This window comes from Rhinatrema bivittatum, chromosome 11 (assembly GCF_901001135.1).
Source record: "Rhinatrema bivittatum chromosome 11, aRhiBiv1.1, whole genome shotgun sequence".
NCBI classification, from domain to species: Eukaryota; Metazoa; Chordata; class Amphibia; order Gymnophiona; family Rhinatrematidae; genus Rhinatrema; species Rhinatrema bivittatum.
In genome coordinates this window covers 71,701,686-71,726,016 of record NC_042625.1, presented here as the reverse complement: position 1 = coordinate 71,726,016, position 24,331 = coordinate 71,701,686, and the positions used below count along the sequence as shown (strand labels likewise).

The 24,331-nt window shown below is 46.2% G+C and overlaps 2 protein-coding genes across 3 annotated transcripts in view; one reads left to right on the top strand and one right to left on the bottom strand.

Annotated features, from left to right (window-relative positions):
• The window catches only part of SAE1 (SUMO1 activating enzyme subunit 1), a 179,364-nt gene extending 176,555 nt beyond the window's left edge, over positions 1-2,809 (top strand). The window contains exon 9 of the mRNA XM_029619942.1: positions 2,581-2,809. Coding sequence (XP_029475802.1) covers positions 2,581-2,610 — 30 coding nt within the window. The 3' untranslated portion in view covers positions 2,611-2,809. The remainder of the gene's footprint in view (positions 1-2,580) is intronic.
• On the bottom strand, positions 1,249-24,299 carry LOC115100891. 2 transcript variants are annotated; one of them, XM_029619944.1, is made up of 4 exons: positions 24,101-24,299; positions 21,226-21,532; positions 16,207-16,406; positions 1,249-2,820 (listed from the first exon to the last, which is right to left on the bottom strand). In XM_029619944.1, the coding sequence occupies exons 1-4, from the start codon at positions 24,239-24,241 to the stop codon at positions 2,710-2,712; spliced, it is 759 nt and encodes a 252-aa protein (XP_029475804.1). In that variant the 5' UTR covers positions 24,242-24,299; the 3' UTR covers positions 1,249-2,709. The 2 variants fall into 2 exon arrangements, with proteins under 2 accessions (XP_029475804.1, XP_029475805.1); XM_029619945.1 differs by lacking the exon at positions 24,101-24,299 and adding an exon at positions 23,869-24,017.
• Positions 24,300-24,331: the final 32 nt, after the last annotated feature.

Below are 24,331 nucleotides of genomic sequence, written 5' to 3'. Positions count from 1 at the left end.
GCACATTTTACTTTCAGAAATTAGCGCCTACCCAAAGGCTGGCGTTAATTTCTCCGGGCACCGGAAAAGTGCACAGAAAAACAGTTTTTACTGCTTTTCTGTGCACCCTCCGACTTAATATCATGGCGATATTAAGTTGGAGGTCCCGAAAGTTAAAAAAAAGTTTTAAAAAATTCTGAAAAATCGGCCCGCGGGTTGAAAAACGGACGCTCAATTTTGCTGGCGTCCGGTTTCCGAACCCGTGGCTGTCAGCGGGTTTGAGAACCGAGGCCGGCAAAATTGAGCGTCGGCTGTCAAACCCGCTGACAGCTGCCGGCCCTAATTTGAACACAGAATCGCCCGCTCTCCTGCGACTTTTACTGTATCGGCCCATTAGTTAGAGGAGGTGGGAGAGGACAGAAAACAGAGGGAGAATCCCCAGGTTGTGACTGAAGTCTCCTCGGGCCAGGACAGCAGCCTGTTTCAGTTGGAGCAGGAGGAATCATGCCCATCCCTTCGCCTGCAAAAGAAAGGGGCTACTTAAATTCCAAACTAACAAGGCAAACAGGTGATGCTCCCGTTTTAAGCACAGAGAAGTGCAAGTTCCTTTCTAAAAGCAGCAGTAAAAGACAGGCCCAATGTTCTGAAATCCAGTTTTATTGAAAAGGAGCTATACAAAAAAAAAAAAAAGTACAAAAAAAATCAAATATGTACAGAAAATTTATGTACAAAATGTATGTACAATACAGAATTATACAGCTTAAACACACAAGGCTGCTCCCCTTCTTCACCCCAGCCTGAGTACTTTATCCTGACCCAGACTTAGGAAACAATTCCCACAAGGGTCCAGCCCCTGCCAAGCAATCAATAACTCATCACTGCTTCCGCCAGGGAGTAGGGGGTGGCGCAAAGCACTGGGGCTCTTTGTGCAGTGAACCAGCGCCAGCCTGAAGCAACAAATACAGTTTCTATCTCACCCGCACCCCGCCTTTCTAGTGCACTCAAACCATTTAGGAGCAGAAGCCACTCCTTTTTGTCCCCCCCTTGATCAATTTCTGCAGTTAAAAAAAAAAAAAAAAGTTGCAGACTGCTACAAACCACATCACAGGAGAACATCTTTGCTGAACAGATCCTGGTAGGAGAGACAGAGAAGGCAAGCCATTATCGCTTTTACTAAGATTTTTCTGTTGTCCCTCAAAAAAAAAAAAAAAATAATAATAATTTTTCACTTGATCTTATGGTTTCTGCTCTGCAGCAAAACACTAAACCTTGGATGAGTTTTTGGTTTTTTTTTTTTTTTTTTTTTTTAAAGGAAAGGACACGCCTTGGGCTTTCAAATCCATATTCTCTCTGCAGTACCGAGCATGTCATTTAGAAAGATGGAATTGGAGGGAGGATGTCACACTTAACCAGAAAACCGTATAGATCGGAGCTGGCGTGCACACCAATATCACCCAAAGACGGACAACGTGGTTTACAGAGTGACTTTCGCACACGGGGGGGGGGGGGGGGGGGGGGGGGGTCATTAAAACTGGCTTATTCGGTCAGCAGCTGTATCCTGCATTTCCCAAATTCATCGCAACACTATCCAAGCAGTAACCAATAACCTACAAAAAACTAGGCGGCCCTGCCTATGATATCACCTCGTTTGCTCATTGCCCCAGACAAAACTGAACTCAGAATCTATTAACCTTATGCTCGCCTCAGGCAGTTCATTTCATTTCAGCTCCAATCCAGCTTGATTTAGTTCATTTCCCCTCATCGCTCTAATAGGTTTTAACTCATCAGTTTAGGCCTTCTTCATTTACAAAATTTGGCTACTTGCCCAAAAAAAAAAAAAATAAAAAAAAATTGGAAGTCTTAAGAGGTTTAAAACCTTTTCATTATTTTTCCCTTTGCTGCAGTATCTCCCAATTCCAGGACTAGGCTTGTCTAGTAAAAAAAAAAAACACCCCAAAAATAACAAAAACTGCAATAAATTATCAAGACAGTGTGGCATGTTCCCCTGTGTCAATCCACCACTCTTTAATAAAAGATAATAAAAGGTTCTAATAATTACACTGCAGACTTCCAGGAGATAAGAGATTTCAGCTGGTTTGTTTGTTTTTTTTTCTTTGTTGGCTTTTGTTTGCCTTCCTCACTGACATTTTAAACCTTTTTAATCATTATTAATTTATTTCATACCCCTGACCTAACAGCCTGCTTCGTTCCTCCCCCGCCCGAGGACTGGTTCAGCAAGTCAATCCTGTACCCATCAGTGGCAGAATGGGAAGCCCGTAGATATAGCATAGCTTAAATGGACCATGTTTTGGTCCGGGCGAAACCAAAATGCTGCATCTTATGATCTCACTTACAACTGGCAATAGTGAATCTACTGAGGTATGACGAGTTGGATTATAGGCGAAAGGAGCCCCCTAGGAGGAAGCTTCCCTTCCCAGCCAGTGCCCTTAGTGCCGGGCAGCCCTTGTGCATGGACTATGGCTCTTAGTGAAAACAGCAGGGAAGGATGGCGACCGGCCTCGGAAATCACAAGCCAACCGCAATGTCTCCATATCCAGCCCAGCACATCGGATTTGTCTTTTTTTTTTCTCCCTGTTCCAGTTGTTGCTCGCTCCTGTCCAGCATGGATGACAGCGTCAAGAATCCTGTTCTGTCCCATAGCACCAACCACACGCTACCTCCAGTGACTTGGAGGAGTCTTAGTTTAGTCTGACTGCTGTTGGGATCCACTTATTGCGCAATGTCCACCCGAGGGTCCCAGAAAACAGCCAGTGCCTCCGAGAGGACGTCATACAGGTACTGCCACCAGGGATCCCATCGCCGCTCGCCTGCTGCCGGTCTCTGGGGAGAAACACAGTAAAGGGTGACACAGAGCCTCCTCTCTTTTCCATGTATCATGAAGTTTCATTAAAAAAATAAATAAAAAATCAGAGCATGTGTTAATATGCACGTTGCACTGAATTAAAACATTTTAGAGCCCTCGTCTTCTAAATTTCTTTAAGCAGTTAACACCCTAAAGCCAACCATCTTTGCCAGCAGTGACATCGGGTGCATGAGCGCGATGTCATAATAGCACCCCAAAAAGTCTTACCCGTGATTTGTCTTCTAATCTCCAGAGGGATGATTTTAAAGCATGGGAGATGCCCAACAGCTTTAAGAAAAACAAAATCCAAGCCATAGTTCTGTATGACGCATCCCCCATCTCTGCTCAGAGAAGTAAGCGAGATAGCACGCAAGCCCAATGACTAGAAAAACCAGCTTTGCAACTTTAGCTTGAGGTGTACTTGGGGATAGACAATGCTGAGTCTCATATGGCGTGACTAAAAAAAAACACACACTCACACGTGTGTGTACGTATAGACAGATACACAAATATATGCCCAGCAGCCTTTGAACAGAATGATTTGCCCACATTCTACAGTACCACCTAAATCTCCCTCCCATGACTTCTATGGAAGGTTTCTGCTGAGTGATTTGTATTTTTATAGAAACATCTTAATATTAAAACAAAAAAAATACCGCTTTAAAAATAAAAGGAAAGACATTTTTTTAAAGCCCCCTAGCCCCTTAAGTGTTTTGATATAACAATGGTGAACAAGGATATTCTAAATATCCTTCATTGTAAGGCTCGGGAGCCAGTGGTGGCTCCCATCCACCCTAAGTGCAACGTCCTGACTTTTCCCCAATACATGCTCTCCCCCCACCCCTTCCAAACAGCTGCTCTGTTTTCTTCCAGCCCTGCAGGGCTCTGTAAATTTGAGGTGCACGGTGTTCAAACTCCCACACTATTCTTTTGAGAAGGGCAACAGAACAGCCGAGAGGCAGCACTGGTCGTGAAGGTGGGGAGAGGGGCTTAAAAAAAAAATATGGGGAAAGAGTTGGCTTGGAGGGGATGATGTAGCTGACTGGTGGGAGTGGGGAACAGTGTGTTAGGGAGAAATGCTGGGGAAAGAGGACATATTAAGGGAGACAGGATGGGGGAGTGGGTGTGTGTGCGCATCAAGGGCTGAATGGGAGAGATTATTGGGGGAGGGGGGGCGGGGGTAAGCAGACTGTTTTAGTTATATGAAATCACAGTTGAGCAACTAGGCTGGCTGAATCAATGAAGGGGGATTCTCTTCACCTCCTTTTCCAGAAGCACCAACCACTGTCTGGCAATGGTCATTGCTCTCACATTTAATTTTTTTTTTTTTTGTCAAAGAAGCCCTCACTTGAAAATGAATGAAGTGGGTGTTAGCCCATGTACAGAGTCTTACCGCATGTGTGTTAGTGGTGCCACAAGAGTTAAACACTAATACACATGCAAATTATTTTTAAAATATATAATTACATTGCCATGGACCATCTAATGTTGAAAAGTCAAGATGACAATACCAAGCAGAATAGTGACACAGCAGCATGTAGACATGCTGCTTCCAAACACACTGAAAGGGGGAACAAGGTGGCAGCTACTTTCATGCCAACACCTTAAGTCAGGATATTATTTGCAAGGCACTTATGTGTTTGCAAGGGGAGAGTCTCCTCATTGGGGAATATAAGGGTCTCAGGGGGCATTACAGGGAATCCCAATAGGCACATAAACCCCCATTTCACCACAATCCCACTTTAATGCTGATTAGCGCAGGGCAACAGAGCCTGCTACAGATATGCTGTGCACGCCAATGGTTGCCCTCAGCTTAGCCCAGCACAGGAGGAAGACTAGGAAAGCAAGAAATGTTTTGAAGGATAAGCACACATACTTGTAGCCTAGACAGTAAAATTCTAGATCTGTAAACCTGAATGGCAAAAGCAGATTTGGATATTGTTGCTGTCACACAAACTTGGTTAAATTAGTATCATGGCTGGGATAGAGCCATATCTGATCAGCAAGGACTGGGACAGGGGGAAGGAGCACTTAAGGTCTCTCTGGAATGGCAGGGGCTGGGGATGCTGCAGAGAGAAGGGAGCCATAGTCGATACTTAGTGGCCAGATTTAGAGCCCATGGTTTGCAGGGTTTCAGGAGGCGGTCTGGTGCGTGGCCCCCTGCCAAGAGCTGTTGCTCAATGGGCAGAGTAAAGTAAACTGGGAGGGGATTATTAAATAGGGTGAAAACTCCCCAGGTAGTTGCCAACAAAGGTTCATGGTGCCAAAGCCTAGCCCTAGCTCTGGAAGCCCAAAAAAGCTGCAGGGGAAAAGTAAAAAATAAATAAATATTAAGGCATCTGAAATGCAGAGGGCTGAAGGCAGGGGAGATACAGGGAAGAGAGGGTACATGCTTTGGGTTATCTTGAAAAGGTATACTGCCTATACTGGATTACAGATTGCGAGGCAATGCAGATGAAATTTAAATGTGGAAAAGTGCAAAGTGATGCAAGTGCTGAAAAAAAAAGTACGAAAAGCAGAATATAAAAATAAATTAAAAAAAAAAAACAACAACAAATGTAGTGAAAAATAGTCCCAACTACAGGTTTCCTTATTAGGAATCACCATCCAGGAAAAAAAGGACCTTGAAGACTTTGTGGACAATACATTGACCTCCTCAGTTCAGTGTGTGGTTGTGAAAAATAAATAAATAAATACATAGAATGTTAGGAATTCTTGGAAAAGAATGGAGAATAAAACAGAGAATATCCTAATGCCTCTGTAACAAACTATGGTGCGATGGAACTTGAGTATTGTGTGCATTTCTGGTCACCCCATCTCAAAAAGTCTTGGCAAAAGGAGAGAAGGGTGAGAAAAATAATAAAGGGGATGAAATGGCTCTCCTGTGAGGAGGGCTCTTCAGCTTGGAAGAGAGACGGATTAGGGGAGATATGAGAAGTTTATAAAATCATGAGTGGGGTGGAATGAGTAAATAAAGGACAGTTATTTACCCTTTCAAATAATACTAAAACAAGGGGACACGCCATGACACTTAACCAGCAGATTCAAAACAAATCATAGAAAGTACTTTTTCCACTTGGGGCACAATCAATCTGTAGAATTTGGTGCCAAAGGCCATGGTCAAGGTGACTAACATAGCAGGGTTTAAAAGATGTTTGGACGAGTTCCTGGGGGGAAAAAGTCCATAACACATTATTAGCCAAGTAGACTAAGAAAAGCTACTGCTATCTCTGGGAGTAAGAGGAAATAGATCTACTTTATGAGACCTGCCAAGTACTTACGACTTGGATTGGCCACCTTCAAAAGACAGAATGCTGGGCTTGATGGATCTTGGGCTGATCTAGCACGGCACTTTTTATGTTCTTATGAGTGGATGTACAGACCTCAAAGAGCACAAGACAAATGAATTGGATGGAGATCTAATCGATGCATAGGTGCCAGCTCTGTGGGTGCTCGAGCATCCCCAGTGTTGTCTCCTGAACTCCTGTGGAATGGGAGCTGAGGGACCGTGGAGGAGGGCAGTAAGAAAGTGGTGCTGTTTCCCTGCTACTGCTCTCATCTCCCCCCCCCCGACCAATGGGCTGCAGGGGAACCACAGAGCAGCAATGTAGGATAGGTGGGATTCCTATCCTTATTATTTATTATTATTTATTATTTATTATTATTTATTATTTAGTACCTTATTATCAAAACCCAACCTCTAGCCTATATTAGGCACCGCTCATGTTAATTATGTTATTACCCCCATATATCTTAATTATGTTATTACCCCCATATATCTTAATCCAAGTTAATTCGACCTGTTCATTGTAAGACATTTACTTGTCATTGTTGTTATTGTTTAAAATGTAAACCGAATTGATCAATAATTTTGTTATTGGAAAGTCGGTATAGAAAAATGCTAAATAAATAAATTCCTGAGTGCAGTGGGGATGGGGAAGGGCTGTGGAAGAAGAGTATTTATTTTATTTGTTTTTTTATATACCGACATTCAACATATGTCATCACATTGGTTTACATAACCCAGAATTGAAGAAGAAAAGGTTACATTGTAATAAACAGTGGAAAGGAGATAGTCAAAACAGTAGAGGGAGAATTAATTAACAAGTAAGGGAAATGAAAGTATGATTTGCAAATATTAAGTAGAGTAGTGATGATGATTCTTCTTATGAATGTTGGATATGCTTTCAATTTTTTTTTTTAAATGTTTGTTATGATGGCTCAATTCTTCGTTCAGTGGGGAGGGTGTTCCATAAAAGTGGCCCGGCCAATGAGAAAGTGCGTTCTCTTGTTGAGTTGAGGCGGGTTAATTTTGGGGAGATAGTTGCAAGGAGACCAGTGTCAGTGGAGCGCAGATTTCTCTTTGGGACTTTGAAATGAAGTACCGTATCCATCCATTTTGTCTCGTTGTTATATAAGGCTTTATGGATAAGGGATAAAGTTTTACACTGAATTCTGTAAGTAACTGGCAGCCAATGCAGTTCTTTGAGACTTGGGGTGATCTGATCTGATCTTCTGCTGAAGACTCAGGATGTAAGGGTTAAGAGGGGACATGGGCTGTGATAAGGAATTAAGGTAATTTGACATTCCTTTGTTATATCCCAGGTGACAGTGGTTATCTCTGGTGTTTCCAAACTGAGGGCAGGAACCACCACATCCAAGGACCTGGGGAGATGCTGGCTGCTGAGCTGCCAGGGCTAAAGACATGCAGGCAGCAGACTGTCTTATGTGAACTCTGCAGGCAGACGTCTGGTTCTGGCCTGCAATCTATTGGATTTTTTGCATGCCTGACTACTTTCCCAGATATTGTTGCCTGTCTTCCTCTTTCTGCGAGCTCTTGTAGTTTATGAACACTAACCTTTTCAGCTACTTTGGACAACTACAGAAGCCTTTGTTTCCTCTTTCCTTTATTTAAATTTCCTAACAAAAAGGTTAGATACCCTTATATCATCTCTTTTAGTTTTGCCACTGCTCTTCTACTTCCCTTACATTTTCCCATCCAGATAACAAATCCTTGAGGTACCCCCCCCCCCCCCCCCCCCCCCCATTTTAACAAACTTAGGCCCTGATTTACTAAGCTTTTTTCTCTTAGGCACAGACTTGGAGAAAAACCTTAGTAAGTCAGGCCCTTAGTTTTCCTGAAGTGTAACTCCCTCGCTTTGGAATGGACCTGCAACTTCTGCCCTCTAACACTGAACCACAGTATCCAGTGATCACTGGATCCCAGATGATCGTCCACTACATCATTGGGTCGCACCTCTCCTCTAGGGTATACATAATTAAATCCTTCAGTCCAGACCCCACACCATTTTGGTTGCCCTCTCTATCCAGAACTGAAAGATAGTACTCCAGGTGAGGTACAGGGGCATTATCACCTCCTTTTCCCCCGCTAGTTATGCCTATCTGGCCCCAGACACATCGCTTTAGTACTTTTAGATCATCTCTCTTGGTCCATGCGTAGCAGTCTTTCCCTCCCTCCCCCATCACATATAGATCCTTTGCATTTCTGCACCCCAAATGAGGTGGTTATGGGAACTCTAAAGCTAAAGAAGTTGTGCAGACTAGGTAGGCCGTACAATCTTTTCCTGCTGTCATGTTTCTGAAATGCATGACTCCACTTCTTCACACTGAATCTTAGATGCTAAGCCTGGAACAGTGGAGACACCCAGCCCCCGAGAAAGGAGACAGAACAACAAGAGATCTAAAAGCTTGAGTGGTTGCATCCTAAACAGCTAAGATTCCATGCATTTGGGGTGTCAAAAATCTGAGGAAGGGTATCTAATGGGTATGAGATACTGAGGTGCATTAAGCAGGAGAATGACCTTAGCCTTGGTGAAATCATTTTTGAGGAGATCAATATTGTGAAACATGAGACTGGGGTGGCTAGAGCCAGAGGGATGCTAGCATGTACAGGGAGCAGCATAACCAGTGGGGGGGGAGGGAGAGAGAGAGAGAGAATGACCCGCTACACAGGTAATTGGGGGGAGACCTCATCTGCAGTGCTGTGTCCAATTCTGGACACCGTACTTTCAAAATGATGTAGACAGTGGAGGTGGTTCCAGAGAACGGCTACGAAAACAATGCAAGGCCTGCAGCAAAAGCCCTTTGAGATGAGACTTAAGGAGCCGAATAAATATACCCGAGAGGAGAGGAGAGAAGCGAGATAGGACAGAGACATTAAAACGCTTCAAAAAAGGTACAAATAATGCATAAGCCGGCCAGCCTTTTTCAGAGCTAAAGAATTCCAGAACAAGAGGTCATATTTATAACCCATCTCTCCCAATAAAGCTACAGGAAGCAACATGAGAAAGTGTTTCCATGGCACGGGTAGAAAGGGGAGGCCAAAACAGTAACAGAATTGCAGAAGGCCTGGGCTAAGCACAAAAGGAGCCCTAGTTATGAAGGAATAAAGGAGAATTTAAACAGGAATGTGTTTCAACTCCAGCCCCCCCCCCCCCCCTTCCCAGACTTTCCCTCATCTGACCTGAGCAGGAGCTATCCCCAATCGCTCCTGCCCTGCCAGCACTGCCTCTGGGTCACTTGGTGCCTTTTTGAAATGCGGCACCAGAGGGCCAGGAGCAACTGGAGATCACTCCAGGCTATGGGGGGGGGGGGGGGGGGGTAAGACGAGGAGGAGTCTGGAGGGGCAAAGGGAGGTTTAATCAGGTAATGTGGGTTTGGGCTTTAATGCATGCTATTGTAAAACAGTGCTCACTAAAATGAAAGCCAAAATAAAAACCTGAAATGAGCCTCCTACTTCCCACCAACAAAACAAAAGATGAACAAAAACCCTGTGAACATCCCTAAAATGTAGACTTCAACTGGGACCTACAGCCATGCAACAGGAATTAAACCGAACAGACTAGATGGGCTTTGGGTGTCTTACTGCCATCATTCTCTGCTTCTTCCCCCTCCACCTCGCCTACTTCCCTTTTCCTCCCTCCTCGCCCCCTAATGCATGGGCAGAAGGACTGGAGAGGGCACAAGGAGGAAGCTCTTCCCAGGGCTGCTCTTTGGATCTCCTGAGAAGAGTGAAGTGAATGAACCACAGGAGGATGCAGAGGCAGCAGCACAGAGAAGCAGGGTAGACAGCAGGCCTTACACAGTGAGAGAGAGGGAGAAGGTAAGGGGGGGGGGAAAGGAAGGAGTAAGCAATGCATTTCTTGGGGGGGGGGGGGGCGTACGTACGTGCTCCTTTTCACTGGCAACACCTATGCAAGCTCAAAAGCAGGAGCACAGGGAGGGCTTTATTTGTTACAGGTCTAAATTGTCACGGCGCTCATGGGCCAATGGAATAAGATCCGTGGTGAAGTCGGCACTAATCTTCTGCGCTATTTTTTTTTTTTTTTTTTTTTTTTTTGAGTACGTGGCAAAAACAGACACCTCCACAGAATGTACTAAAGGGACAATGTGAAAATGAGATACACGCAGAAAAGCCACGCAAAACAAATATCCGGGCAGATGTGTGTGCTAAAACGCACGCCGAGGGCCCTACGCAATAAACCGCACATAAACCAGCATTAATGTGGTGAATCGTAATTGATTTCCGGTCGAAAGCCTTTAAGTGAGTTAGCAATATCTAACCCCTTCATGATCCGTCACCAACTGCACGGGAGCTATAATGGTGGATGCCGGTGAGCGGGGGAAAACGCAGTGGAGGTGTGGAAGGGGCTACAAAAGCGTCCAGCATTTCTGACATATGCCTGTTCCCTCTCTCTGACCTTTCTTCAGGATTCTGCCCTCGATTTCCAGACAGAAGCTTACACTTAACTCCTGCCCTGGCTTGGGCGTAAAAAAATACCTGCCCTGACATCAGTGCGGCTCTCTGCATTGCCCATGAATAGTTAATTGCCTCCTTTGCATGGCATTAGCATGGACTTGCGCTGAACCACCCGCAGCTTTTCGAGCAGCTTTGTGCATGTGGTTTTTTTTCCCCCACGCTAACCGCGCTAAGACACACACGTACAAAAGATTAGCGTGGGAAAACGCGTGCAAAAACCCACAGCAGGTCTACCGCAGCTTATTACATTGGCTCATTACCCCCCCCCCCCCCCCCCCAGTGCAGTACAGTATAGAAGTATTTCCACAAAAAGGAATTACAGCGAACAGCAGAAATAAACAAAACAAAAAAACCAGAACAGTTACGACGACACTGAAGTCAACAACACTGGAGGAACTTGAGCTTGTGAGCTGCCAAACCCGCCCTGCCGGCAGAGTGTGGGAGCCGCTCTGGACAGGACCTGTTGTTTGCTCAGAGACGAGCGGAGGCCACGAGAGCGCTGCCAGGGGCCGGGCACGCGAGCAGCCGAGCTGAGTCATGCGATTATTAATAGCACATGATATATATACCCAGACAGAGGAGGAGAGACGAGCAGAGCAGAGCAGAGCGCCGCCGTTCCCAGCCCAAACCTTCAGCTGAAATCGGACTTAAAGCTACCAGAGGAATCTTGAGAAATCCTACATTTTCCATCCTTTTTTCCCTTGGTTACCCCCCCCCCCCTAGAATCTAGTTTCGGATCGCTGTCCCTCCCACCAATCATAGGGTGGGCGGAGGGAAAGACGTTTTAGCGGTACCAGAAGCTCCTCGTCCGTATCCTGCTTTACATTTTGCAGAATTTTACTGGAAGATCCCCAAAGTGCCACAGAAAATGTTAAGTGCGGTTTCCACCAAACGTGTCTAACCTGGCGTGGAGAAAAGCAAGCTGTGGCATTGCACACCCCCCCCCCCCCCCCCCCAACCCAACCCTGTCTGCATCTCTGCCTCAGCAGGTGCCTGCTCCCTGCTGCTTAGGGAAGAAATCCGCAGCCCTGCCAGCAGCACATTGGGAACTCCACTCCCTGTATTTCCAGTCATTAAATTTACAAGGCTTCAAACCTAGCCAGTCCCTGGGAACTATTCAATGCAAGCAGACAAAAAGTCCCTTTCAGCTCTTGCCACTGCTCCAGCCTCCCACCTCGATCTCCATCCAACAAATATGACTTTGGCAGCTGGAGTTCCCTTGGAGAGATGCCGTATTTATTTCACCCAGGGCTCTACACACTAAATGGCACATAATTGCACTGTGGGAGGGAGCCTGAAGTAATTTTAAGGAGATAAGCAGTGGGGGAGTGAAGGCAGGAGGCTCACCCAGAGAAAATGCCCCAGGGCTTAGAGGGAGCTGCAAAGATGCTACACCCCCCCCCCCCCCCCCCCAGAAGGACCAGAACAAGCGAAACCCAAGACCAGAGGAGAACTGGCCTCAGGCTCTCTTGTTAAGAATGTTTTACCATAAATAATCTTGATTTATGACAAGAGATGACAGGACTCTCTTAAGGGCTGCGTTGCCTTTTACTGGCCCAGATATTGCTGCGGGACGGCTTTCCTGCCAGAGGGTGGCTGGGAAAAAAAAAAAACAACCCCAAAACACAAGTACTTCCTTATCTTTGGGGGAAAAAAAAAAAAAAAGTCAGAGGAGCCGATGCAATAACCGTGCGCAGAAAACGGGCGCTCAGCGTCGAGCGCCCAGCCACCTCTCCTGGGCACGCGAGATCCAATATTTAAATAAGGGATCGCGCTAAAAAGGAGGCGCTAGGGACAAATGTGCGTCCCTAGCGCCTCCTCCGCATCGGGTGCACAGGCGAGGTGGCTGTCGAGCGGGTTGGGAAAACGGACGCTCAATCTACGAGCGTCCGTTTTCTCCCACTCCTGGCATAGACACGCACAAGATATGTGGCCTGTACCGTGTTATCTTGTGCGTGCATTGGGCATCCAGAATGGTTTCCCCCCCCCCAAGAACTTTTTATTTTAAAATAAATGTGCTTTATTTGGTTCCTCCTACTTAGGATCGCAAAGATACTTTCAGGAGGAGTCACAGAAAGCAGAGTTTTTCTTCTTTAATTTTTCAACGCGCCCTTGAGAGCGGCGGCATATCTTTACGCCAGTCCCGGGCTGGCAGAAAATTTGCTGCGTTGCAAGGGCACGTTGGCCGCGCGGAAAATGTATTGGATCGCGGGGATTAGCCAATAGCCTCGTCTCCATGAATTTACATGTGATGAGCGCTATTGGCCGGGCGGCGATTTGGACGTAGCATTTTGGACGCACTAATCCCCGTACTGGATCAGGGGTTGCGGACGCGCATCCAGTCGGGGGTTAAGCCTGTGCGGCGGTTAACGCACGGTATTGCATCAGCCCCTTCGCATGGTGCAAGGGAAGGCATCGCAAAACCTGAAAAGGACCCACAAGGCTAGCAGCCCTCCTGATTATTAAAGGAAATGTTAATATATATTTTCATAACCATACAGACATATAGATATATCCTTACCCGGTGCCTACTGAAATATGCTTTGAATGCTTCTGCTGGAAAAGCATAAGATAAATACACACACACAAATATGTATTTTACATCGTATCATTTAATCGAATCCAACCCACACTGTGCTAGCCGAGAACTTGGCTTCTTCCAATATTGCCTCAGGAAGCTGCTACTGTGTTAGCCAGAGGATGTGACTGCAGAGGCAGAGCTCACCCAGGGACATCCAAAGCCAAGTTAGCATTAGGCGCAGCATCATGTTAAAAGCAACACCACCACCACCACCACCCTCCAAGGACAATTTTTAAAGCTGTTTAAGCCAAGTTAAACAAGATGAACATGTCTAGGATTGCCCCGGCTTGGTAAAACACACACTTGGGGCTTCCGCAATGCTTGTGCTGTACCCGGACTGTGACCAAACTATCCTGGCACCTTGTTTAGGTGGGAGGAGGAAAAAAAAAAACAAACCACACACACAACACAAAAACAAAAAACAATAAATGATTAGCCAAGTGGACAGGGGGGAGAGAGGGAATCCCGGCGCTTATCCCTGGGAAGGGAACAAGAAGTGGATCTGCTCTTTGAGATCGGGCGGGTACTTGTGACCCGGATTGGCCAGCGCTGGAGACAGGATGCCGGGCTTGATGGACCTTCGGTCTGACCCAGAATGCCGCATCTTCTTATGTCCATGACCCTTACACAGGCGCGCACGACATTACATCCTCCCTGGCTGCCCTCACTCAATAAAAAAAAGATGCAAAGGCCTCAGGCGTGTTTAGCTGGCGGACTGGACGTCCACGTTCAGAGAGAAGCTGCCCATGGCAAACAGCACCCATCTACTTTGGAGCTACATAGGCTCTATAAAATCAAGCAACGGCAGAAAAAAAAACTTCAACCGTTGATTTATTTTCCTTAGAATAATTAATGGGAAAAAAGGACATTTACCGAAAAAACATGCACAAGAAAGACAACACACAAAATAAAAAAAAAAAAAAAAAAAAGAGTCCTGAAACCTAGAAAGCCTCTGTCCCAAACTTTACCACATAAAAACAAGATGCTTCTTTAAGGCGAAAAGCATTGGCAAACACCTAGTGTCAGCACAGCGGAGGCTGCACAAGCCACAGGATTGGGAGAAAGGATATTTACAGGGTGAAAACCTCGTTCTAGGGAGGAGATTTCAATGGAGAGGGCACCGTTCCCATGCGAGACAAATCCATGTGGCCACAACGGCCCCTGACCCCGAGAGCTTACAGATGTTGTAAGCCTGAGGCCACCTAGAGAGAGCCTCTTCCCACCAGCCTGGCCATTTTAAGGGAAAAAAAAAAAAAAAGAAGAAGGAGTCCCCTCCAGCTAACTGTTGCTGAGCGAACGTAATTCTCTCCGCCCCACAGCCGGCACCACGCCAAATCTTGTTCTTACCTCAAAAAAAAAAAAAAAAAAAAAGATTTTGCTAAAAATAAAACCTTCTCAAACAATGGGATGCACCGAAGAGAACGTCAGAGCTGTAGGTTTCCCCCCTCTGCGCCGCACATCAGGATCGTCAAATCAATATATGATCTCATCGCCTAAAGGTTTCCACTTAATAAAGAGCTCGCAATGGGAAAAGCCAAACAGAGGCGCACTCAAAGCTACTGCTGCAAGAGGCAGGAGCAACCTCAGAAACTATTTCATCAGGGAAAGGGTGGTGGATGCAGGGAATGGCCTCCTTGAGGGGGGGGGGGGGGGAGGGTGGAGGTGGAAGCAAAAAAAAGAAAAAAACCCCTAAGATTTCAAGAATGCCTGGAGCAAACACAGAGGACCCCTTCAGAGCCCTGCCTAACCTGGAGCTTAGCTGGAGACAGGGCCAGACTATTGGCACAGCTTGAATAAACAAGCCCCTTATCGCAATCAAAACACCATTAACTCAGCCTTTATTACCTGAAGGCTGCAGAAAGGAAAGGGGGGGGACTATAGCTGCTCCTTCTCCTCCCCTGTGAAAGGACATTAACCCTTTGCAGCTTTGCCTGTGGCTCATCCTCTGCTTTATCTAGGGGTGAATTGTTACCAGAAAACAGAGAGGCAGGGAGAGCTTTCAGCTCAAAAGGGAAGCTCCCTCAGCCACAATACATGACATACCCCGCGCCCCCATGCAGACAGTGACCACAGGTATCCACTACTCAAAGGTGATGTAAATACGTAACCATTTTTCACAATTATTTAAATAGCTGATACAGCTAAGACTGCTCGGTATTTTATGCCCCTTCAATTGGTTCCCTCCACCAGTGGCTTTAGGAGTTGTAGGACGCTATCCTGGCTCCAGTGAGGATTTGAGCCCATCAACATAGGCCTTTTAGAGAGGTGCCCGAAAACCCTCTGCTCCACCCTGTCTCTTTCCCCCCTCTACACTCAAACCCTGGCCCAGAAGTGGGTAAAGGAGAGCGAAGAGGGAGAGAGTGTTTTTGCTTTTTTACCACCTTCGGATGGAGCGGCTCTTCACCCAAATGAATGCTGAAAAATCACAGAGCATTTTGCCACAGGGGGCAGTCAAGGATGCGATACTAAACTACAGATCTAGACAAGACAGGCCCAAGATCTGTGTGCGTGAGGATGTGGTCAGATTCAGGGACTCGTCACACGGGGCCATAATCATGATGCAAGAGCCAGAGTGGAAGGGGAGCATGCAGTGAAAGCTTGAATTGCCACTCCATGCTAACACAAGGAATTCATTTTCCGAATAGCACGGAGGTAACCTATGTTCTCTGGCAAGGAGGCAAACCATACAAATGGATCCAAGAGAAATTTAATTTAAAGAAAAGTCAGCCACAGTTAACATACCCATCAGGAAGGTCACTATAAAAGACGAAAACTGAAAGGGAGTGAACGCCTTAGTTTCTTATACACTTTCTCCAAGCACCCGCTGCTCGCCGCTGTCACAGATGGCAAGCTGGGCAAGATGGACCTTCGTTCTGACCCAGTGTGGCACCTCTTTAAGAGTTTGTTTTACATCCCCCCCCCCCCATGTAGCTGACTTGGCTAAAATCCACAGCTACAAGGCACTTAGGACACTATGCGCTGACAAACGCCATTGCTACTCACCCTCTGCCGAAACATTTCTTCCATCTCGTCACCGATAACCCTCAGCTGGGCGGCAATGGCGCCTGCGGCCTGCTCGTCCAGCAGCAGGGGCTCTGCCAGGATTCTCCCATTTGCCGTGACGCCCTCCATGGCCCGGGCCGCAGGGTTCACGCCCATGCGGTCCTCTCTTCCAGACTCCTCCGCCTCCATGGACCCGGGATCTGCAGCAGGAAACAAGACCAAAAGCAGATTGTGGAGCTTTGTACAAGTAAAGATAACGGTACATGCGAGCTCTGGAGACCGTGCAGGGTCCCTCATTCAGACACAGAAGAGAACAGCTGTTATACACACACACACACAGAGGAGGAAATAAAAGGCCAATAAACCAAATAAATTATAAGGCAATATCTTTTTATTGGGCTAACATATTTCTTGACTAGCCTTTGGGAGCCAACACACCCTTCATCACACTCACACAAAATGAGCAAGTTAATTGGATTAATTTACTACATATCTTGACTACTTTATACAGGAGGAAGAGAGGGGAAAGGAAATAGCAGTTTAATTTGTGGCCAAAATGAACACCACGACAAGAACACAAAAAAAAAACAACCGCAAAGATGCTTGTATCTCAACCCTAATTAAATTGCATTTCCTTAACAGTGTCACCCTCCCAAATTCTGAATGCAGTCCAGAGTTTTCTCATGCAACATGGACAGGACCAGAGAGGTGCTGGGACAGAAGCCGGAAAAACCGGCAGCAGGCACCGGAGAGCAAAGGGAAATCAGCCAGTCCCTAGTTTTTGTCCTCGCTGCCTGCAGGGATCTGTAGTCCCTGCTTCTCTTACAGACACTGGAACACCAGAAACATGATGGGGGCCTAACTGTGTCTAGATAACACGAGGACAGGCCAGCTGGCAATATCCCCCACCCCAGCATGGACGCGGCTGGCAGCACCGATCAAATATAAAATGGAAAGGGAGCATGGGGGGGGGGGGGGGGAACCAGGACGACAACAACGACATGCCTGGGCATGTCCCATCCCACCCCTGAGCTGGAGACACACACTGCCACCCATCCAAACAACTCCGCATGTTCTAAGCAACAACTCTTAACCACAATCTCTGTACAGGACCTGCTTCCCACTGCCACATGCATCCCTGAAAGCCCACAGGTCACAAGCTAACGAGTATCCTCAGTAAAAAGAAAAAAAAAAAGTATCTGTGTAGAGATATAGATATACATACACACACACACACACACCCCAGCTGCCCAGGCGGTTTGGGACAGAGTCAGCACTGCAAAAAGAAACCGGAGGAGATCAGAGGGACACAGTCTATCCTACAACCCAGTTTACAAGAGAGAACGGAGCCAGAGGGGTTAGGGGATCCATATTTATTCATTCTTGGGGTGGACATGTTGAGAGAGGCCGTCACAGCACTCGTCCGTCTCCCTGCGAGCTCGGAACAGTACTCGGTAGCCTATTCAGACCCTTTGGCCAGTGGTTACACATGCTCTCCAAGGGCCCGAGTCACCTCAGAATGGGAAAATAGCCTTAGCGGATAGGATTCTTTTTTTAATTTTTTTTTATTTTTAACGGAGAGTTCCTGATTTATATTTCATTCTACAGAGTTGCCAGCATTGGAAAAACAGCCTCCCCCCCCCCCCCCAGTGACCGTCTGGGGAGCTCCTAGGCCTGACTGGGGAGATGGCAGTAGCAACAAACTATGAAGACGTTCAGACCGAGGACTGGGCCAGGCCCCACGGTAGCACTGCCCCCTTTTGGTTCCAGACAAGAGGAGGCAGGGGCCTGGGAGCCGAACACGTGGCCGGCTTGGTCCGAAGGCTTTCACAGCTTGCTGCTGCCCGTCGGCCACCTCCATGGTTGGTCGTAGATCAGCCCCTGCTTCAGGAGAAAAGGATCCTTAGAAAGAGGGAAGAGCAGTGGGGCACAGAGAAGAGGGCGAGGTGCTGTGGGGAGCGGAGTATGGTTTGCTCCCAAAGAGAATGGCAGTCAGCGGAATACCAGCCATGTTTAAAGGTCCCACAGGCCACCAGCTTTCCTTCTTCCAAACCTGGCTAGCTTGCCAGCTGGCAACACTAACGTTATGTGCATGAAGGTTTTGCAATACTGAGTCACTCCTACCATTACAAACTTAAGTGCACCAGGAGTGGGGGCTCCACTGTGCTGATGGTCATCAGAAGCCCGGTGCAAGAGTCAAACTGATGCACAAAGCATGAAGACAATAGGGACAGCTGACGAGTGAACTGGGAGGAGGGAGATTTTTTGAAAACAGAGTGGTGCAGATATATTAAACACCCACATCTTTTATAAAAAAACGTGCAAACATATATTAGGACCAAAAGCAAATAAAAGAGACCAAGAAAAGAGGACATAAGATTATTAATCTTATCACTACTTAATCTTGCGCGCAATTTTAATGTAAAGCCTGTTGCTATTTTTGTTCCTGTGACCTCTATTTTAATGTAAAGCTCATTGCTAATTTATTGTTACCTGGAAACCAATGTGATATTCCACAATGAATGTCGGTCCACAAAAACTTTAAATTAAATTAATTAATTATGCCTGCTGCTTATAGTAGTGGAATTATCAGATACCATCCCGTATTTAATAGATGCTACAAGAATTTAAAAAAAAAAAAAAAAAAAAAGTTATTTCAGGCAGTATCCAGAGAGCCCTCACCCTCTTCCTTGCCACAGCAGAGCTGGCTCCACGCTTGCCCTGTACCTCTCCGATAACCATAAACATAGATTTTATCCACTGCCATCAGAACAAAAAAAAATATGTACAGTAACTCTCTCTATTCTGTGTCACCAAGGATAAGATGGTTCCATTCTAAAAGAAGCTTCCCCTCCTACGCTGGACCCTAATTCCCTACCTCCTGAAAAAAAACAAAACAAAAACAAAAAAAAACAAACAATCTTGCTCTGTTTGATTTGTTGCCTCCTTCCCCTTCTCCCCCTAAAATGTAGGAGCAAAGCTGAAAAAAAATACCTTGCTCTTATCTGAAGCTAGTGCTCCCCCCCCCCACCTCTTCCCTCCCCTTGTCTGAAGATGACACCCAGGCCCTCTGCTCCTTGTGGTCTGGTGCCTTATCTGGATCTGACTCCTCCAGTTTAGGAGCACCAACCAGCCTCTGATAAAGACCCTGTGCCCTGCTGCTGCTGTGTTGCCACTGCCCTGTTTTAGAGTGGACCGGGGAGGAGAGGGGTGCGTTGGTGGGAGAAGTGGGGCAGAAAGACAGAGGACACGGCCGGCCCCCAGCAAGGGCTGCAGTCATATTTTTAAGTGTCCATAACCAATAGAAACCCCATGCACTCCAGATCTGGAAGTTATCCTTACATATAGTAATCCGCAACCTGTTATATAACCCCAATTCAATCTGGCTCTGTTCACTATTGAGACTATATAAACCAAACAGACAACTTAGATCAATAAACAAATGCATGTTGGAAATACCCACAGTAAAAGTTGCAAGCTTAGCTCTAACCAGAAAACGAGCATTTTCAATTGCAGGCCCTACACTGTGGAACTCTATCCCGGAGTATATTCGCCTAACAGAAAATCGTAATGATTTCAAAAAAGCTCTGAAAACTTACTTATTCACCTGTGCCTATAACATAACAAAATGAACATAACAACTCTGTTTTCAAACCCTTAAGCATTATGGAATATACAGCTGTAAATGAATGTAAACTTTGTAATTTTATAGTATTTTTATTGTATGTCAAATATTATGTGTGTTTTATGATGTAAACTGCTAAGATGGATAGATACCTACCCCTAGTGCGGTATATAAAAACTTTTAAATAAATAAATATAGTACATTACACATTAAGAAAGAAAAAGAACAGTTTTTCCAAAGTTTGAATTTTTGAAAGTTTTTACATATCTATGGAAGATGTTTTCCAGGGAAGGGAATCTCCTTCTCCAAGGCTGCTCTTCAGTTGACTGTGCTTTACATGCATTAGTTTGCATGGGGGATGGGCATCGGGGGGAGGGCACAGAAAGAGGAAGGAGTTTCTGATGACTATCAACACAGCGGCATCATCCCCCCCCCCCCCCCCAAGATAAACAGTAATGGAAGAACCTAAGCAGAGTGTTTTTTTTGGTTTTTTTTTAATCTTTATAAAAATACCAAAAACATTTAAAAAAAGTTTAAAAACATGACTGTTTCACAGAGCCTATGATGAGCAGGGCCAGGAAGAAACCCAGTAACAAGTCAAGAATGTTTGTATGAATTTTGAGTTATTTTTTTTATCTTGTATTTTATTTTAGCATATTTTATTTCTACTTGTTTTTATGCTTAGCTAATTTTACAATGGCTTACTTTTATACTGTATAATTATTTTTTAAGTTCTATTTTATTTGTTCATGTAAACTGCTGTGTTGGTACTTTCCAAACGGCGGTACATAAAAAAATCTATTAAATAAATAAATAAGTAGATCTTCAGGCAGCAAAGTGCACCCAAAAACATTGATGGCAACCATAGTGACCATGCTTGTTTATGAAACACCTCCTCCTCTGCTTGAGACCCAGCAGAGTCCACACACGGCACCAGGACTTGACCACCGCCTCACCCAGCGCAAGTTTGGAGCAATGATCTCACGATGCTTGTCCTCCCGAGCACCAGCGAGAATCACAGCCACCCAATAAGATAATATCAATTCTCTCGTCTCAACCAGAAAACAAACCCGAGGCTCTCATTATTTCTAAGTTTAAACAAGAGGCGGAAGTTTTGAATCCCCCCCATCCCTGATAAAATATCAGAAAGGGAGAACCTTTATTTTTTATTTTTTTTCGCTCCCTCTGTGTTCCCATCCCAGGAAACCGCATTGCCCCGATACCGTACAGCAGATTATGGAGAGCTTGAGCAGCCTCCCCATAACATACGAGAGCCTTTCTACCAAACCTCAGGAAAAACGGGAAGGGTTCAAAAAATCTGGACAAGAAAAAAAAAAAAAAAAAAAGAGCAAGAGCCAGTCACAGGCTGGGAAGGCCGGTGGTAAAGCCCTTACCAGTGATGGTGGTGCCTCTGCTTCTGTTGCTCGCCGAGAGGCCGCAGGATGCTGTGGAGGCAGCGTGGTGGGCCTCCTGGCCACAGCAGACAGCAGAGTGTTGCAGGGGAGAGGCCCTGTGCTGAGCCGCTGCCCACTGGGTGAAGTCCGAAGCGCTGGGCCCGCAGCTGACAAAGGGCAGGGCGCACGGGGTGCTGGAAACGGCATCCACGGGGATGCAGGCGGTGCCTTCGCCTCGCGTGCTCTCGATGGGTGCTGCCGGCGAAAGCCCCTCTTGCAGTGGTCTTGCCATAACTATCTGTGGTCTCTAACATAGGAAAAATTAAACAGGCAGATGTTAACTTGATAGAAGGAGCCCGCAGAGGGAAACCTGGAGCCTCTTAGCTTCATGACAACCTTCCTCAAGATTTAACTTATGCTTGGGGGGGGGGGGGGGGGTATAAACTGAATACACCCCTTTGGCCCCTGCTTGTTCATTTCTCACTGCTGATCGTGCCTGGCATTGTTAAGTTTCCCTTGGCAGAGGAAGAGCTGCTCCAGCTCCCACCTCATTAGCTGGCAGGAGAGGGGTGAGCGTGTGCGTTAGACCAGAACTTCTCCCTTAGTTCATCCACCAAGCAGCAAATGCGATGGGCTTAAGTCACCGTAAACTGTCTCCCCTTTCCACCCCAAAAACAAGACTCCTTTTATCTACAGTTTTGGGACCTGGGCTAGAAAGAGCACAAGGTACAAGAAGCCTTCCACTGGACCAGTGGGCCACACAAGATGACCTGTGCTGGGGATTCTCCACCTGACTCTCTGCAAAAATAGTGACTGGAAGGCACACTGATTTTTGTTATTTATTTATATTGCAATTTTGGCACTTCAAAGTGCATTACATTCAGGCAGCATGTCCCCCTGTCCCGTCCCCCCCCCTCTATCCTGTGCCTCTTCCCTTCCCCCACCCTCCCAATCCCATCCGAACACTCAAAACATGCACAGTGAAAAGTGATGCGGCAAAGCCATTCCTAAGTTACAGGAAGCCAAATTATTTTTTGCAGGCTGATCCAGTAAGTCAATGTATAAAAAGCAGAAAAAAAAAATGTCCTGTATCTCCAGGATCCTGCTGCCTAACCACTGGCCATGTTCCCAGGGATGAGAACATACCCAGGTTCTCACCTGTGCAGCTAATAAAGTAATAATGTCCAGTATCCATCATGTTTAGTTACAGCAAATTAGCTAACAGGCTTAGAAGGCCCAGATTCTGTCAGTGCTTTCTAACTCAGACTTTTACAACAGCTCTCATTCACATGGCATCCCAATGGGTTTTACAATTTTAATCCACCAGGCACATGCATGCAGCCTTCTCTGGTACAGAGCAGGCTGCCAGCTTTTGCTGCCTGATCTGTACTAGTTTCCGAGACAGAAGGGGGAGGGAAAATACTGTTATTATCCTTGTCCAATGACAACTGGGTAAAGGGAGGCACAGGGAGATAAAGTGACTCATCCCCAAGGCCACACAAGGACAGCCCGTAGCACAGGCGGCACTAAAACTGAGATGCAGGGCGTTATATTGACTTGTCCTGAAGTCACACGCAGACAACGCTGGCATTAGAACTCTTTGGCTCTCCTGGCTTTTAACCGCTGAACTACATGCCTTGCTCCAACCACCAAACCACACGCCTTGCCTCTCTTCCCACTGATCTTGCAAAATACAACCACTATCAAACACCACCCTGCCCCCTCCCAGAATTATTTGGGCCCGGGAGCTACAGGACTTGGGATTTTTCACCAGTGGGGAAAGCAAGATTGTCATTAAACAATAAAAACAGGACCGAAGAAAACGTAAAGAAAAACACATATGAGAGACTTCAGATGGCAGGTATGAACTAAATGCAGCAGAGAAAAAAAAATGTCCCCGTAGTCATAAATCAACAGATTTAATGACGTATTTACAGGCAAGAAAAACTGCAAACAAGGAGCTATGATCTTAAATGTTTTGTAAACTGAAATGAGTGGAAATACTTTCGACACCCGGTGGTGCCTCTTGTGCCTGCAATGCCGGCAAGTGGCCACTGGGGGTCAGGGCAGAGCACATCGTGCCAATGTTTGTAAACATAGCCCCGGGGCTGCAACAGCGACAGACCTGAGCCCTTAAAGTATGCAACTTTCAGAGAGCTTTGCAGTATTATTATTAAGAGCAATCATAATAATAACTTTTACACTGTCCCGTCAGTATTTCCCTTCATCGGCGAGCAGCCAAACCCTTTTAAACTCATTTTTTAAAGGCCGAGATCATTTAATATAACGCTACGCTAAAAGAAAACAAGGGATCAATTAAGGCGTGTGACAAATATCCAGATAAGTCTCTCTGCTACAAAGCAAGAGGGGGGAAACGTTTTAAAAGAAACAACTGACATTAAGCTAAGCTGCAAAACTTGATCTGCGGTATTAACAATAGTTTATTAAGCCTACAAATGACTCACTATAGCGAAGATGAAAACGGATTTATTTGCATTCCTAGTCTCAGAAACACTCTTATTTGTTTAAGACCAAGTAAATCAGCAGGAACAGTTGTGTACACGCTCGCAGAGAGTCGCCCACAACCTCCAGTGCCATGCACGGACGCACAGTTTATACTTCTGTCACGCCAGCCTTAGATACCTGTCCTTCCCCAAGACGGACGGCTCCCCCCAACACTGCATTTTAAGCCGCTCCCTTGCACGTTTTTCCATTTTTCGTACACGTTTTGTACTTCCCCACTCTCTTGCACTTTTTCTGACTCTTGCACTTGTTTTGCACTTTTCTTCTCCGGCATCTGTCGATTGCACCGCCCTCTCTCCCCCGGGGCAGGCAGTGACTCTCGTTAGCACGTGAACATGTGTCGGTATTTTACCTCTCGGACTGGCAATGCATGGGTCCTGGCCCGGCCCGGCCCGCGCGCTCTCAATCCCGGCTCTGCGCGCGCTTCCCTCTCGCTCCTCACGCGTCCAGACACAAACACTGCCGGCGTCGACTTCGCCACGCCCACCGCCATGCAAATCACGTGATGTCACACTCCCCGCCCCCTGTCCTGACAAGTTCGGACTTGTCCCTCCTTCTCCTCCAGCTGTATCTTAAGCCCTGC

Bases quoted from the DNA above. Each gene is read 5' to 3' on its own strand.
- LOC115100891 (XM_029619944.1), bottom strand. From the start codon at position 24,241: ATGGCGGTGGGCGTGGCGAAGTCGACGCCGGCAGTGTTTGTGTCTGGA. The intron at 16,407-21,225 runs GTAAGGGCTTTA...TTCCTGCTGCAG, and splicing joins CAGAGGCACCACCATCACTG to ATCCCGGGTCCATGGAGGCG. The intron at 2,821-16,206 runs GTGAGTAGCAAT...GTTTCTCCCCAG, and splicing joins AAGAAATGTTTCGGCAGAGG to AGACCGGCAGCAGGCGAGCG.